Genomic DNA, 15,607 nt, shown 5'->3' on the forward strand with positions numbered 1-15,607 from the left:
CTCTTCAACTTTCTGTGGCCTTGCAACAATCATGTAAGTCAGGATGAGAAACAGCAACTTGGTTCACCTAACATGTCAAGATATGTTTTAGTGAATCGTGATTTGTTGAATAAAAGATAGTTGGCTGAGTTGACACTCATGTTAAGCCAAAACAAGCCAAAATAAACTATGATTGCTATCTGTGTAAAAATGCACCATGACCACCCCATGAACTTTATGACTGAGCAAATATTTAACCTGGATCTCTTCACCTCACATCAAACCCTTTATATATCTTATCATGCCAGCTTTGGGGGAAAAAGTCATTGCACACTTTAACATTGAAAAATGGCTTCTTTAATTTCAAACAAGACAGGTATGATCTAGAAAGAGGTCAAGAAAATCTGGGTGGAGCAAGAGAGGATCGGCAACACTGGGGCAAAACACAGAGTTAAGAGAGTTTATTGACAACAACTAGCCAACAAAACCATATTCATGTATGTTTTCACTGACAAATACAATTCACAGGTAAATTGATCTCTGCAAATCTTAATCTTACACATGCGTGTAAAGTAAATGAGTTAATATACTCCTAATTTATTTTTTTTAATGCCTGATTAATAGTCATTTGGAGAAAAGTCCTGGGAATTGTTTGCAAGGCCTGGTAGAAGGTCCAGGAGGATCTCAGGCTGTGGCCCTGTGCTGTGCTGGAAATATGTGATGCGGTATATGTGATACGCGCTTAAAGTATTATTCATTTTATTCTTTATTGTAAAAGATATGTTTTTGGAATTCTTTTATCCTTCATTTACTTGCTAGATTTGAGGAAGGAAGGAAGGAAGGGAGGGAGGGAGGGAGGGAGGGAGGGAGGGAGGAAGGAAGGAAGGAAGGAAGGAAGGAAGGAAGGAAGGAAGGAAGGAAGGAAGGAAGGAAGGAAGGAAGGAAGGAAGGAAGGGAGACATATGTTTTTCATTATGTATAAAACATGAACTTTATTGACTGACCTGAATAATTATAGACTTTTTAAAATAACTAATGGCATGTCCTAAATGCTTGTCCAAGGGCCCAAAAGGAAATTTGACTCAATATTAGGATCTTCCACTATTGCTGCCTCCTCCCTTGACTGTGATTGGTTGAGAAACAGAAGAATATATCAACGATGAACCGATATTAAATGGAAGACAATCGTATTGAAGAAGCTCAAGTCATCAATAGATACCTGAAATTTTTACTGGCAGCTTGTCTGCTATATGGCTGCAGTTTTTTAACATCTGAAGAAAATCAGCAACAACAGATGTAACAACCACAACGGCAGCAACCACGAGCGTTATAATAATACCACGGTGGACATGGTGGACATGGTGGACATGGTGGACATGGTGGACATGGTGGGCATGGCGGACATACAGCCATAATTGATGCAGATCCAAAATTCATTTTACACGCATACATTTTTCGGGACTGAATTTCGTCTGTTCCTCCTTCTTTTTCTTCGACTTTGTTTTCTTTTTCACCTGCCAGTTTGATTGCCTCGACATCCACATCTCCTTCCACCTGCAGGAAACGCACTTGCTCGACTGGGATGTAATGCTTGCGTTGGCAGAACTCCTCACCATTGATCGATACCTGGATGTCGAGAAGAAGAGAATGAAGGGAGGGAGGGAGGAAGGAAGGAAGGAAGGAAATGATTGCTTGCTGTAGATTGAAAACATTCACATTTTCCATTACCCATGATTACCATTCTTCTTACTTTCTGCTCAGAGTCCTAAAGATCTCAAGATCAGCTTCCAATAAGTGTAACTGGTGATTAGGGTGGAAAACCTGTGCCTGAAATTCTGCAAAGTACTCCCAGCCTGCTAGGATAATAGAGGCTTCAGTGAGGCAACAGGATAAGGATAACCATGTTTCTAACTTGACTGATGTCTACAAAAGTCCTTCACTTGAATAGTTTCATGCAGGGTTTCACAACCTGGGCAACTTTCTGGCAGCGTAATTCAGGGAGTTGAAGCCCACACATCTTAAAGCTGCTGAGGTTGGGAAACACTGGTCTTGAAAAGCCTAAACTGGATAAATCTCACTTTTCCAGGCTGGTTTTCAAATCCTCCCAGACAGGAAGAACTCGGCTTATCTTGCATGGACAACCAGGAAACATATTTCCGCTGGACTCTTGTAAGGCTCTGAGTAGATGGGCTGAAATGTACATCTTGCTTTGGCAATTGATGAAATGTAAATACCTGGTTGGAATGAGGATTTCTGAGGGAGGTTCCTGCCTAACTTTGGAAATTCCCGCCACCTCATTTTTTTTCTGAGTGAAAACAGAATTTTTTTCAGAGGGAAATCTTGACCAGGTCTGCTTATAGGTAGTTTACTTATTCCCATCTATCCAGTGGAGGAAGGGAACAAGTTGCTTTTCAGATTCACCACTCTGATCTCAGGAAGCCTGTTTGGTGTAGTGACTAAGGTGCTGGACTAGAAACTGGGAGACCTGGTTGGAATTCTAGTCCTCCCTTAGGCATAAAAGCCAGCTAGGTGACTTTGGACCAGCTGTTCTCTCTCAGCCCAACCCACCTCACAGGGTTGTTGTGGGGAAAATAGAAGGTGGCCCTACTTAGGTGTCCTGAGTTTACCAGAAAGAGAGGCAAGAAAAAAGAAATTACTAATAAATTAAATTCTAAAATGCAAGACTTCTGCATGACCTTATTCATACCCATACCTTGTAGCCTTCTTTTTCAATGATGACAATCAGGTCAAAATTTTGTCCTTTGGCTATAGGAACATTACTGTACTTCTCTTCTTTACCAAAGGTTTTATCCAGGACGTTGTTCAGTATAAGCATATTAGGGTCACCCAGTTTGAACAAAAGCAACAAGGCACTGTTGGCTTTTTCCTCCTTACCACACAGGAAATTCACCATGAAGCTAAAAAAAACAGACAAGAAAGAAAAGAAAAGAAAAGAAAAGAAAAGAAAAGAAAAGAAAAGAAAAGAAAGCAACCTTGACTGAGATTTCAGTCCTTCACGTTCCTATCAGATTCATCATTCCCCTGACAAAATCCCCATCTCATTATATCTTGGTTTCAATTTCTGAGGTTCTATTTCTCATACTAGTATTTTGAAATTGTCAGAGAGCCCTGGAAGACCAGCTGATATAAGGAATGAAGCATCCCAGCTGCTTCCTGTGGTCATCGATGATTCCCAGGATTCCATGGGAGAACATCTTATCAACTGATTTGAGTTCCTCCATCCAAGGGGATCTCTGCTGACTACACAAACCTGCGTTCACTGGATGATTCTGCTGAAGCAACACTTGAAGCTTTGCACAGCCTTAATGTCAAGATAGCAGCTGTCCACCCACCCTTCTGAAATGCTGGTGGAATTATGGTTACCTGATGCAATCCGTGGGCAATGAGGCCTCAATCTTCAGTTGTTGCCCTGCAGCGAGTCCTTCAGGGAAATCTGTGCAGTAAGGCTTCCTCTGCAGAAGGAATAAGGCCAAGAAGGACGTTGTTAGTCTGAGCCAATCATCCACATGCATTGGCCAGACATTTTTCAGCAGGAGATGTTAGTAAGATTTTTGTTAAAAAACAAAAAAACAAAAACAAAAATCTCATTTGATGGTTATCTTAGCCTAAAAATTAAAGATTACTTCAATTTTGATTTTTCATCATGAACCCATGGTAATATCACTGACAAAATATCCTAATTAGCGGAAATAGTATATCTTAATACAACCTTGTTGGAAGATTTGCACTTTGAACAATAAAAGATAAATTCTTTCAAATGCACATAGGTTCTACCCATTTGGGTGATACAGGCAGTCCTCACTTACCAATGGCCTCGTTTAGTGACAATTTGAAGTTATGGCAGTGTAAAAAACTATTTGGGACCAATACAGTGGTACCTCGGGTCACGAACGCTTCTGTTCACGACCAATTTGGGTCATGAACAGCACCGTTCGCAAAATTTTGCTTCTGTTCACGAACGTTGGATCGGGTGATGAACAGGATCCGCGGCCATTTTCCCTCCCGTGACACGTGGTCGTGGCTTCCTGTAGGGAGGGGGACTCTCCCTCTAAGCAATAACCGCCTCCCCACCTGCCTTCCTGTCCTCCACGCCAGAAGTCACGTCGAGCAAGGTTAGCGTTCTCTCTCTTCGTACTGTACTTTGTGTCATATTTTTGTGGTTTTAAAAAAAAATGCATATGGTTCAGAACGGATTAACCGTATTTACATTGAACCTTATGGGAAAATTTGATTCGGGTCGCGGAATGAATTAAGTTCGTGAACCGAGGTGCCACTGTACTTGCATTTACAACGGTTGCAGTCTCCCATGTTCACATGATCACCATTTGGGGACTTTGCAACCAGAGCACATTTATGACCATTGGAGCATCTCGTGGTCACATGATCACCATTTGCACGCTTCCCAACTGGCTTGTGACACGCAGAGTTAATGGAGAATGCAGAAGTAAAATCATAAGTCGTGGTCATGTGAAGTTTTGCTTAATCACCAAAAGGGAAGTGACATCATAAGTCTGTTGCAGTCATGTGAATTTTCTGCTTAGCAACCACAGTGCTTAGTGATGGAATTGATGGTCCCAATTGTGGTAGCTAAGCAAGGACTACATGCACTATAATTTATTAACTTCATCCTTCTACTGGTATGATTACTAAAGGCAAATAATAATAATAATAATAATAATTATTATTATTATTATTATTATTTTAAAAAAACCTTTAACACAATCAAACAACAACATCTGCCTATACCAGGTCCTTGGGAAGGACTCACTAGGTGGATAAAAATGCCAGATCCAGTCTAAACATCTGGCTGACTGTGCGACCAATCATAATAATTTATTAAATTTAATTGCCTCCTAACTCGCAGTGACTCTGGGTGGCTTGCAATCATTAAAACATTTAAAAACAAAAACAATAGGAAAAAAACCACCCACACAAAAACAGCACAAGACAGAAGACCTTCTGGGCAAAGGAGACAAGCCCAGAAGGGAACAGAAAGAATGAATTGAAGCTGAAGTCCACATCTCTTAAAGTTGTTGAGTTTGAGAACTGGTTTAATCAATAGAACCCGGAGCACACCAACCCTGCCAGATCAATCCAGTCGGGCCAATACTATGGGAGACAGGTGGTCCCTCAAGCAATCAGGCCTTATGCCATGTTTCACCAGTAATTTGACCAGTTTTTATTTTGTCGATGATTATCAAAAACCATCATGTAAATGGGTAGACTTGGTACCGTTCTATGTTATCTATTCTGAGCCCAGTATAAATTTGCGTAAGAAGTTTCCAGAGGCTGTAGGGGGTGGGGAAAAGATTTATATATTGTTCAGAAGCTATTAAAGACTTAGGGGTTATTTTCCCAGGAAAATATGCAGTTTATGTCACTCTTATTACGGTTATAATTTTTCTAATTTTAAGTAAAACCATTGGGCTTGATTGTAAATGTCAGTTGGGTATTGGAATGGAAGCAATATTGACCCTTTATTACATTTTCAGAGCCTTCCAAAAGGCTAACAGGGATGGGGCTAACCTCAACTTTGGGGGGGGGGGGGGATGATGCTCCACAGGGTGGACACCATGGCAGAAAAGGTCCATCTCCTGGGTCCTGCCAGATGTAACTCCTTAACAGATGAGACCTGCAACATACCTCTTCTGCTGGACCTGACAAGACGGGCAGACATGATCAGGAAGAGGCAGTTTCTCAACTCATTTCATTTTCAAACTCTGAATCTGCTAAAGAAAACCTAGAAGGAAAAGCTGAAATGTTGAGACAACACTCACCTTGTGGTCACCTGATCTTTGAGCCATGATTGGCAACTCTTGGGTTGATGTCTGATGCTGCTCTCAGTTATACAGATGAGCAACCATCGTTTTATATTCAATCCCAGAAAATGCAAATCAAACCTTAGAGGCTCTAGGAACCAATCAGATCTTGAGGCCTCTTTACTCCTTGTTAATAAGTAATAGCTATCAAGATCTTCATTTTCCAAAGAACTTCAGGTTGTAGTTTGCCAAACATCACAAAATTGTTTTTGTGGACTTACTGACTTCATTCCTCTGCCAAAATGTATGGTGTGTTTCCTGTCTTATCACATTCTACAATTTCCAAAGAACTGCAGGCTTTGAGGGCCAAAAATGTTCAGATACAATAGCATTGTTCACTTAAACTCACTGACCACACCCACCTGCAGAAATGTTGAAGGGTAATCTGTTCCCAGAAATGAAGATGTCAGACAGTGTTTGATCAAATAGGCCACCATTTATTAACGGAATAGCCATGATGGTCATCTCAAAAGACTGGGAATGAACTGAACAGAACAGAAACTTTACTGATTTAGTCATATGACCATATCAAAAGTATAAAAACAATACAAGTATACAAGTAAATACAAAGAAAACAGTAGAACAAATTCATAATAAGTCATCACCCTTGCAGTTAACCCCAATCTGATCTAAATAATCTGTCCTCTTCAAAATCACCTTTGAAATAAAGAGTGCAGTCTTACTAGTGATATGCAAGTTCATCCCCTGTAAAAGTAAGACAATTTCTCCTGGATATCCCAGTATTTTTTAGTTCTTAACTAGGAATCTAAGCAAACAGTCCGTTCTGTTGGATATAATTTGCAATCAAAGAGGATATGTGCAATGTCTTCAGTAGCTGGTGCACCATAGATACACAGTCTCTCTTCAAATGGAACTCCATGGAACCTCCCATATCTTACCATGGAGTCTACTTGTTCAAAACAAGCTCTTGAAAAAGCTCTTCTAAGATGTTGGGGCATATAAGCTGTTAAATACTTTCTAGCTGGGAGGCTGATTTGTGCTGAGCCAGCCACTTCAAGGACTTAACATGTTTAAGGGGATGCAATATCCTCTTGGGCAGCCACATCCATGACCCTTGGTTTGAAACTTTTCTTGGCCTTCAGATCTGATTGGACTGGGAATTGGATGGACAATCCATTTTGCGATATGGCATTTGAGAGTTGGACAACCCAAGCACAAGAAGGCATATTATACAACTGCTCTTCAAACAGAGCTTGGGTAGTCTATCTGGGCCCATAGATAAGATCTTCAGCCAATAATTGAGTGCTTTAATTACTAAATGGCTTTGCACAGGGGGTATACCCAACTCTGTCCTTACTGCTGGAGCTGGAGTAGATTTGTCCACTCCCAAGATGCATTTCAAGAAAGTGGACTGTATCTGTTCCAGTAAGGAGACCATACTTCTGCGCCATATGTAATCATTGGGACTATTTTGCTGTTGTATACCTTTATGATTGGAATTAGAGAACCTGGGTAGCTGTGGTTGGTGAGTTGCCTTATGGTGTTGGCACCGGCCGTAGCCCTTAAAGACCTCCTCTTACAATGTGGGAGCCAGGAGCCTGTTTCTGTAAAAACAAGTCCTAGGTATAAATAGGATTTAACCTGATCTATATGCTCCCTATCCAGGCTCCAGTTATAGCTAGTCCACCTCCTCCTGAAAACAACTACCTTGGTCTTAGACTTATTGATGTTCAGGTAGTTGAGTGAACAGTATCAACTAAACCTACCCAGCAGTCTTCTCATCCCTACCTGGGTGTATGACATCAATACCATGTCATCTGCATAAAGCAGAATATTTGTTTATTTTTAACTTCAGGCATATGCATATTGGTTGAATAAAGGGACTTTGGAATATCATTAATTCAGAGGTTAAACAAGATGGGAGCCAGTATACATGCTTGTTTGGCCCCCTTGTTGTAACTATGCCTCCTGATCTATGCCCTTCCACCCTAGTTCTTCCTTGATCAATATGGCCAAACCCCGTATCACCCAGCCTTTCTCTTTTACTTTCCATGCTGGGGTGATCCAGGACTTAAAGCCAGGTATTGAAATCTGTTCATCTCCAGATGTTAACCACGTCTCTTGTACTGCAATCAGAGCAAAATTTGACAGAAATTCAGATAAATCACATAGTTCTTCCATCCTGCTAGATTCCAAGTTAATATACAAATAGTTGTATCATTAATCATATCTATAGGCAAGTGGTAAGAGAGACTAACTGGGGGTGGGTTGTAATGCATCTTGTTCAGTCATTCATCTTCAGATATGAGATCAAGGGAACCTGAGGTATTCAGGTCTACACACTGATTAGCGACTTGAATTTTTCATGGAGATTTTCCATAGCGAAGTAGCTTACTAGGAGTATGAGATTCTTCACCATGTTGACTTCCTTTTGTTGTAGTATTTTGTCTGGTGTCCATGTGAGTCTTCACCTGACACTCCAATGCACTGGTGTTAGGGTCACCTATTGTAAGTTCAATGTGCCTGAGGATCTGGCTGTCTCCATTATTTGATTGAGTTTGCTGGGATAGAGGTGTTGCTAAATTGTTCATGGCAGGGGGTTCATCCAAAGGGTTTACAATTTTCTTCTGAGAGGTCCCTGTAGCCTGCAGTCCATTTGGTAGAACTGTGGCCTGAGAGACAAGCAAAGCATTGGTATGCCATGAACCAGGTCTTACATCAGGGGAGATACAGTCATTGATTGGGTGCTGCAGTTCAATCCATCATCCTCTGTTAGAATTGCCAGGTAGCCTTCCTTCTGGTTACTGCTCTATTGAAAATCCTCAGTTAGATCAAAATGTATCAGAGGTGTCTGTAGATCGTTATTATTGTTGCTTGCAACCCTTTTTAGGAGACATTGCCACTAACTCAATCAGAGGTTCTGCTGCTATACATGTTGTTAACAGTGTCTGTTGTTTTCTCAATAGTTTATCTGGCTCGCTACTTGGAAGTGCGCCAAAAGAATGAATCAGCTGTGCTTCTAAAGCTTCCTCAGAAACCTTTCTGCCATCACATGGCTTTTTGCCAAGATCAAACTCTCAAGGTTATTTGCAGTGGGCAGCTTATCATTCCTAGAACGTAGAAGGAGACTTCAACTTGCATAGTTGGGTGGAAAAGTGAGCATATTTTATTTTCCTGAAACACACGTAATGGGCGTATTTGAAATGTACCGAGAAAAGGTTTCATTTTAAGCAGCATACCAGGTATGGTAGAACATTTAAATATCAGCAAGACTCTTTTACTTCCTCTTTTAGTGGGTAGCCATTCTGCTCCCTGTAAGTCTATCCGATGGAGTTGGCAATGGAGGAGTTGACTTAAGGATAGAGCAATAGCTCTTTTTATATCCCAACGACCCCTGCAGCTCTATTAAGATATATATGTTGGGCGACCTGATTTGTCTGAAGGATTCAAGTATTCCCAATTCCCTTCTCCCTCTTCTCAGTGCACAGTAATGGGGAGTCCTCTCTCCTTTTGGTGTCACAGTTGGAGTCCAACTGTTTTTTGCTATTGAACTCAGGCTCCTCTGTCCTGGCATTAGTTTGTTCCTCCATAAGGGCAGTCAGTTGGTCTAATGGTTTCTGAGGAAAAGCCTCAAAAGACTTCATTAAAGAATCCACGTTGCTGTTTATTGTTGTTAAATAGTCGAAGATTTGGGAACAGCTGAATCTTAATAAAATCTGTGCTGTTAAGACATTGTCAAGATAAAAAGTCATGGGCGCACCCGTTGATGAGATTCTTGACCCATCCCTCCCTAACGGGAGCTAAAGTCATCGGGGCCTCAGGAGAAGAGTGTGTTGCAAAAGCATTTTTGCCATTTTCTTGAAGAGAGGTAGAGAGATCTAACAGTTGTTGTTGCTCAGTCTCTGTTTGCAAATCCCACTCCAAGGTATCCTGTCGGTTCACATGAGCACAGTTTCTACCATCACTGTTATTATTAGATTTACTTACTGGTATGTTGTTCTTCTTGGCTGAATAGCCGGCAATTTTTGGACGCTTTGAAGGCTTTCAAGGGATGGTTGTGCCCAAATTCATTCTGCGTCACTTCTTTTCTCCATTCTTTTTCTTGTTCCACAAAGTGTTTAAAAGTGTTCACTAGGAAAATAAACTGGAGCAGTGGGTGACTATTTGACTCTTTAACAACAGACAGTAATGTGGATTCTTTAAAAAAGTCTTTTCAGGCTTCAGTAAAAAAATAATGATAAAATATAAAAATAAAGGCAAGGTAAAATAAGGTAAAATAAAAAAGGATTTTAAGAGCACGTAGACAACGTGTGTGCACTCCTTGCCATCTCAGCTCTTCCCTCCCGACTGGGAATGAAAACGCATGGGATCAGTGACTCACTTATTTTCCTTCCATTTTTTATCCTGCTTTTAATATTTTTATAAATAACTCAGGGCAGCTACACACCTAATACTCCTTCCTCACAGCAACAACCCTGTGAGGTTGGTTGGGCTGAGAGAGAGGGACTGGCCCAAAGCCACTCAGCCGGCTTCCATGCCAGAGGCAGGACTCGAACTCACCGTCTCCTGCTTTCTAGTCTGGCTCAGTCCAATTGCTTTGACTGAAGAATAAACACGAAAACAAAGATTTTGGAAAAGTCCTGCAATGAAGTATAAATGTTGTCAAATCTGCCCCTATACATTTGTAAAGTGGACACAGTGGGCCATTACTTTTTTCAGTAAGAAACGTGAGCTGCAGAGAAGAAAATGCCATTTCTCACACAGCTATCATAGATTATAACAGTACCTTCAAATTATATTGATTTTATATCGATCATATGATTTTTCTGTGGGTCTTTTTCTTGCCGCTGATTGAAAGTAAATAGGGGGGTCGAAACATGAGTGCAAGGAGCTTGCTCAATGCAACTATACTGAGCTTCGCTCACCACCAGAAACAGAAGATGTGCTGCAGACAGGGGACTTCTTGTGTAAACTCTTTGCACAATTATTTTGCACCACCTGCTATTTTTCTCACCTAATGCAGCATTATATTATTATCATTACAAATACAAATGGCCAAATAGTATCATTTTTTAAAAAATTAAAAACAATCCCTATGGAGCTGTGACCATCTTTATTAAAAGAAGCTAGGCCAGCAGCAACATATAATGAAAAGAAAATACTATTCTCAGATTGTTTCTTTATTTGACTTGGACACCACCCAACTTCTATTGACTTTGGGCAGCTGACACAGTTAAAACAAACAACAATATAATGTTATACTGCTAATGTTGGATGCCAGAGACTATGTTCCAGAAAGCAGACAATCCCAGGACAAAAATGAACTTTATCTTAATTTATGTTTTCATTAATTATATTTCAATTGTTTTATTGCATGTTTTAAGCATCTTTTTATCTTCAGAACAACCTTATATGCCTTAAATAGAGGCTAAGGAATCCAAGAAATCTCCATTATGCTAAATCACACCTATTGAGTTCAGCGGTACCAGCTTAATCCATTGTACCACTGAAGGCATGGGCAGAATTAAACAGTTTTTCCTAGTAATTGTCCTTCCAGTTACTATTGGCCAGAAACCCCACCTTAGGATTTAAGTGTGAGCATTATATACACTTGCTGAAAGTTGTTACACCAAACAAGCCAGAAACACAAATAATCATTTCTGGTCACTTGATTAAAATTAGCTTTTCTGCATTAAAATAAAACACTAAGGGAAAAGGAGGCATCTTTAACTTTTTTTTTAAAAAAAATGTTACGCTATTGAAAAAGTCCCTGTCAAGATGAAGAAACAACATCTAAAATAGCTTAAAGCAGAATAAGGGACAAAGCCTCTTTTTCACTCGTCCTCGATCCTTATGGGCAACTTCCTTCAGAATAAATGCCCTAACTTTTTCTGATATTTTGATTCCTTTGAATGATCAAAGAGCAAGCAAACAAACAAGCTAAAATCCTGGCATAAAAAGCCAAGAAGACAGTTTGTTCTCTGAAATGTAAACCGTGGTGTCAACTTTTGTGTTGAAAAGGGATACGTTGAACAAGAAGCTCTTTCAAAAAGTAGAAAGGAGTTTTCAACGTAGTTCTGGGAAAACCCCACTGACACAGAGACTGTCAAACAATCACATCACTTTACTTATTGTATACTTAATACTCCACAGCAATGTAAGTTTCTGAGGTGACAGGCTGTAATCCTGTCCCTCAAATGGTTTGCTTGAGAAAACAAAACAGTTAATTCTAACTTTGGAGTGCTTCGGTAGAAAAGCCCTTTGTGATTCATTTTTGTTTGAAGTTTGGTAATGTCATGATTCACTTTTCTAAAGGTCAACCTGAACCCAGAAATAAGTTAATTCAATTTCAGAGTCAGCCCTAGAATCTTTTTCCCCCTTATTATTAGAACTGTTTAATTCAACAGTAAAAAGATCAATTACGGTTCTGTCTGATGCTGTAACCAAGTAGAATTGAATAGAACTCTGAGAATTTAGGATAGACACCAGTTCAAAAGACAGACTGAAAACCTATACTGTGTTTTGGAACTCAGGAGCATTAGTTGGAAAATGATTGAAGTGGGAACCTGTTTCTTTTTTCAGAAGCCACAGGTTCACTCAGCAACTTTATCCCTGTGACTGATTGCAAGACAGGTAGAAGACAAAATCTTGACTAGCTGAAGACCTACTGAAATGAAAAATAAAATCCTTTAAAATCGCGGCACCTATTCTGTTAAACAGTGTTATGGAATAGACTAAATTCTCAGACTTTTATTTAGTCCTCCTTAGTTCAAGAACAGACCGAAAAGTTCTTAGGACATACTTAGTATTGTACATTGCCTTTCCAATGGAGACACAAGAAGACCATTATATTGTAACTGTGTCCCCACTCCTAGTATGAAACTCTGTTTTATCTAGCTAAGACAACTGCCTGGGGAAAAATCGTAACAGGAAATCAACTATGCTTTCCTTGGTGATTATCCAGGCAAATTGGGCATCCAGCAGCTCCAGGATCAAGGGAAAAGGATTCGGTGTGTCTTCATCAGTAACGCACCTGATGGGAAAGTGGAAGAAATATTCATTCATTCATTCATTCATTCATTCATTCATTCATTCTTTCATTCATCAAATTTGTCACTGTCCATCTCATTGAAATGATTCTGGGTGGTTTACAGCAGAGATAAAATTCATTAAAATACAATATAAAACAGTCCTAAGAATAATTAATAAGTTAATTTAAGACTAAGCTGAGACTCATCCAAACAAGCCCTCATTGTTTATAAAGAGTGAGGCTCCCATATCTGGAATGCAACCCACCCCCTCCCCACCCTGCAGGCAGCCCTGGTGCTAGCAGACTTCAGGGCTAGCATTCGTCCCATTGCAAAGTTTGGATGGGACGCAAATGTGCTTCCGGCAGAAATCAGGGCATTCCTTTACACCCCTGCCCGGTGACTGAACACTTTGATCAGGAGGTTTGGTTTGCTGCTAAAATATTTGCTTCAGTTACAAAGTTGTTTTCTCCTGCATCTTCAACTTTTACTATATTAATGCCTAGTATATATTGGTGTTTATTAACTGTATTCTCTCCTGGTTGAGTTCTTGGCTGATTTTTTTAGCTGCTCATCTCATATTTGTTTTATTCCAGCTGTATTTTTTTTGTTTTAAAAATAGGCTAGCTTTCTTGCTTGTTTGTTTGTTTTTTTACACATTTTTTTTTTACATCTGTATTCTTTTCCCTTATTTCATTTTAAACCCATTGTGGAGTCCTTGGTGCTCTCTGAGCTTGGATGTTTGCTTGCAGACGTTTCATTACCCGACTAGGTACCAACATCAGTGCTATCGTAGTCAGCACTGATGCCATGGCTCACCTGTGATGAAGAACATCGGAATGCAAGCCCAGGCCAAGCCATAGGAGGATCCAAAGATAATTAAGTGCTGGATATAAGGCCTGCTGTTCTTGTATATATATGTGAATATACACATGCCAGCTAAGAAGAGAATACCTAGGGCCAAATAGGAGGGGGGGGGGGGAGAAGAAAGGAATTTGCTTCAAAAGAACATTGCATATCATATAATACTTATTTATTTATTTATTTATTTATTTATTTATTTATTTAAAGCCATTTGCATGGCCACTCAACTCAATCAAAGTGACTTTGGCTGGCTTCCAGCAAAGTTGATCAAACCTAACGAAAAGGACACAAAACCGCAATACATAAGCTGATAAATAATAAGAACATAAGATAATAAGAAGTGATACCATCCTCCAATCGGGGTATCGATACATCATGTCCCACAGGCCCAGGGAAACCAACCACTCTGCCTTGCCTCCCATTGATTAGAACAAAAGAATAGTCCTTCCAATTCAGGGCTAGGCCCATCGTAGTCCAATATTCCATTTGTCAGCATGACCAACCATGGTCAACCAGAAGCAGGACGTGATGACATACCTTTCTCCTGCCCTTGTTCCCCTACAATGGTATTTGAAGGCATGCTGCTCCCAACCTAGAGGTAACAATGACTCTCAAGAATTAAATACCGTATTTTTCCGACAATAAGACGCCCCCATGTACAAGACGTCCCCCACTTTTCCAGCCCAAAATTAAAAAATCAATATTTTAAAGATAGCGCAGAACACATTTTTATTTAGTAATTAGTTAACATGGACCTGATACACTCGGTGGGAGGAGGTCCAAACCGTCTCTCTGCAGCTCTATTTCCAGGCTCTTTTGCATAACTGATTACATTCAAGCACGACTGAAACTGCCGATAGCTTGTCTCTGCAAACAGCCTTCCTCTAATTGGTTTGTTCAGCATCAGCTGACGTCAGTTACATCAGGCTCGTGATTGGAGGAAGTCTGTTTGGGAGACAAGCTATTTCCCTCGTGATTGGAGGCTAGCAATAGGAGGAAGCCTCTCTGCAGAAACAAAGTATGGGCAGTTTGGAACCGCGCGATTCTTGGCTGACTTCCTTGAATAAGACGCCCTTCAGTTTTTAGGATAAGGATTTTAGAAAAAAGTATCGTCTTATAGTCGGAAAAATACGGGTACCCCATTAATTCATCCAATCCACTTTGTTAGGTTGTCCAAATTAGTGGCCATCATCATGCACAGGTTCACACTGTGCAAGGTGAAGAAGAGCCTGCTTTAAATCGCTTTCCCCTCAGCTTTAGAATGGGGCATCCTTCAAGAGAGAAGGGTGGGCCTGCCAATACAATAAAATAAAAAGGAGGAACTTCAAGCATTGTTACCTGCTGCGATGCTGAAGATAGCAGAGAGCAAGATCAGGGAGACAGAGTTGACCTGGATACGGATGAACGAGAGAGAGAGACAGCACCAAGCTAGGAAGCCACAGATTGTTCCAAGCACTAGGAAGGTCCTGATAGTGTGGGCAAACCATGCTGGGAGCCAGGGAGGAAAAGGATAAGAAAAGCATTATGCAGTGATGGTACATAGATGGATGGTTTCTCCTATCCCACCTTCACAAAAACAAAATAAGTTTTGCCATCAGCAGAACCTCAGGAGAAGTAAGTTGAACAATAGCTATGTAGCTATATTCAGTGAGACGGGCAGTGACCACATTTGAAATATAAATAAATAAATAAATAGGTTGTATCTTTGTGGCTTTTCTAGCAGGTTCTTCTTTTAGCAACATTGCTTTCAGGGCAACTTGATTTCTTACTTGTGGTGCACTGCTTTGCACTTCTTCAGGAGGAAGAGCATAATAACAAAAATAACAACAAAAATTCCATGCGTGCTCCATGAAAATTATGCGTTTAATTCTTAAATGGTTAAACAAAACAAGAACATACACACATCTGGGTTTATTGGGGGGAAAAAACCCTATT

The 15,607-nt window shown here is 40.2% G+C and overlaps 1 protein-coding gene across 1 annotated transcript; it reads right to left on the reverse strand.

Annotated features, from left to right (window-relative positions):
* Positions 1-867: 867 nt before the first annotated feature.
* LOC103051462 (galectin-7-like) lies at positions 868-5,829 on the reverse strand. Its single transcript, XM_007443045.3, has 4 exons — positions 5,778-5,829; positions 3,364-3,452; positions 2,693-2,897; positions 868-1,605 (listed from the first exon to the last, which is right to left on the reverse strand). Exons 1-4 carry the CDS (start codon positions 5,802-5,804, stop codon positions 1,261-1,263), a joined length of 666 nt encoding a protein of 221 aa, XP_007443107.2. The 5' UTR covers positions 5,805-5,829; the 3' UTR covers positions 868-1,260.
* Positions 5,830-15,607: the final 9,778 nt, after the last annotated feature.

The sequence above is a fragment of the Python bivittatus genome, unplaced genomic scaffold, assembly GCF_059951505.1.
Source record: "Python bivittatus isolate LINGU-HERP-01145 unplaced genomic scaffold, Pbiv_v1 ctg000310_np1212, whole genome shotgun sequence".
NCBI classification, from domain to species: domain Eukaryota; kingdom Metazoa; phylum Chordata; class Lepidosauria; order Squamata; family Pythonidae; genus Python; species Python bivittatus.

Coding starts and splice junctions, on each gene's coding strand:
- LOC103051462 (XM_007443045.3), bottom strand. CDS start 5,804: ATGGCTCAAAGATCAGGTGACCACAAG. Junction 3,453..5,777: donor AAAGATCAGGTGACCACAAG/GTGAGTGTTGTC, acceptor TTCCTTCTGCAG/AGGAAGCCTTACTGCACAGA. Junction 2,898..3,363: donor TTGCCCACGGATTGCATCAG/GTAACCATAATT, acceptor TGTTTTTTTTAG/CTTCATGGTGAATTTCCTGT.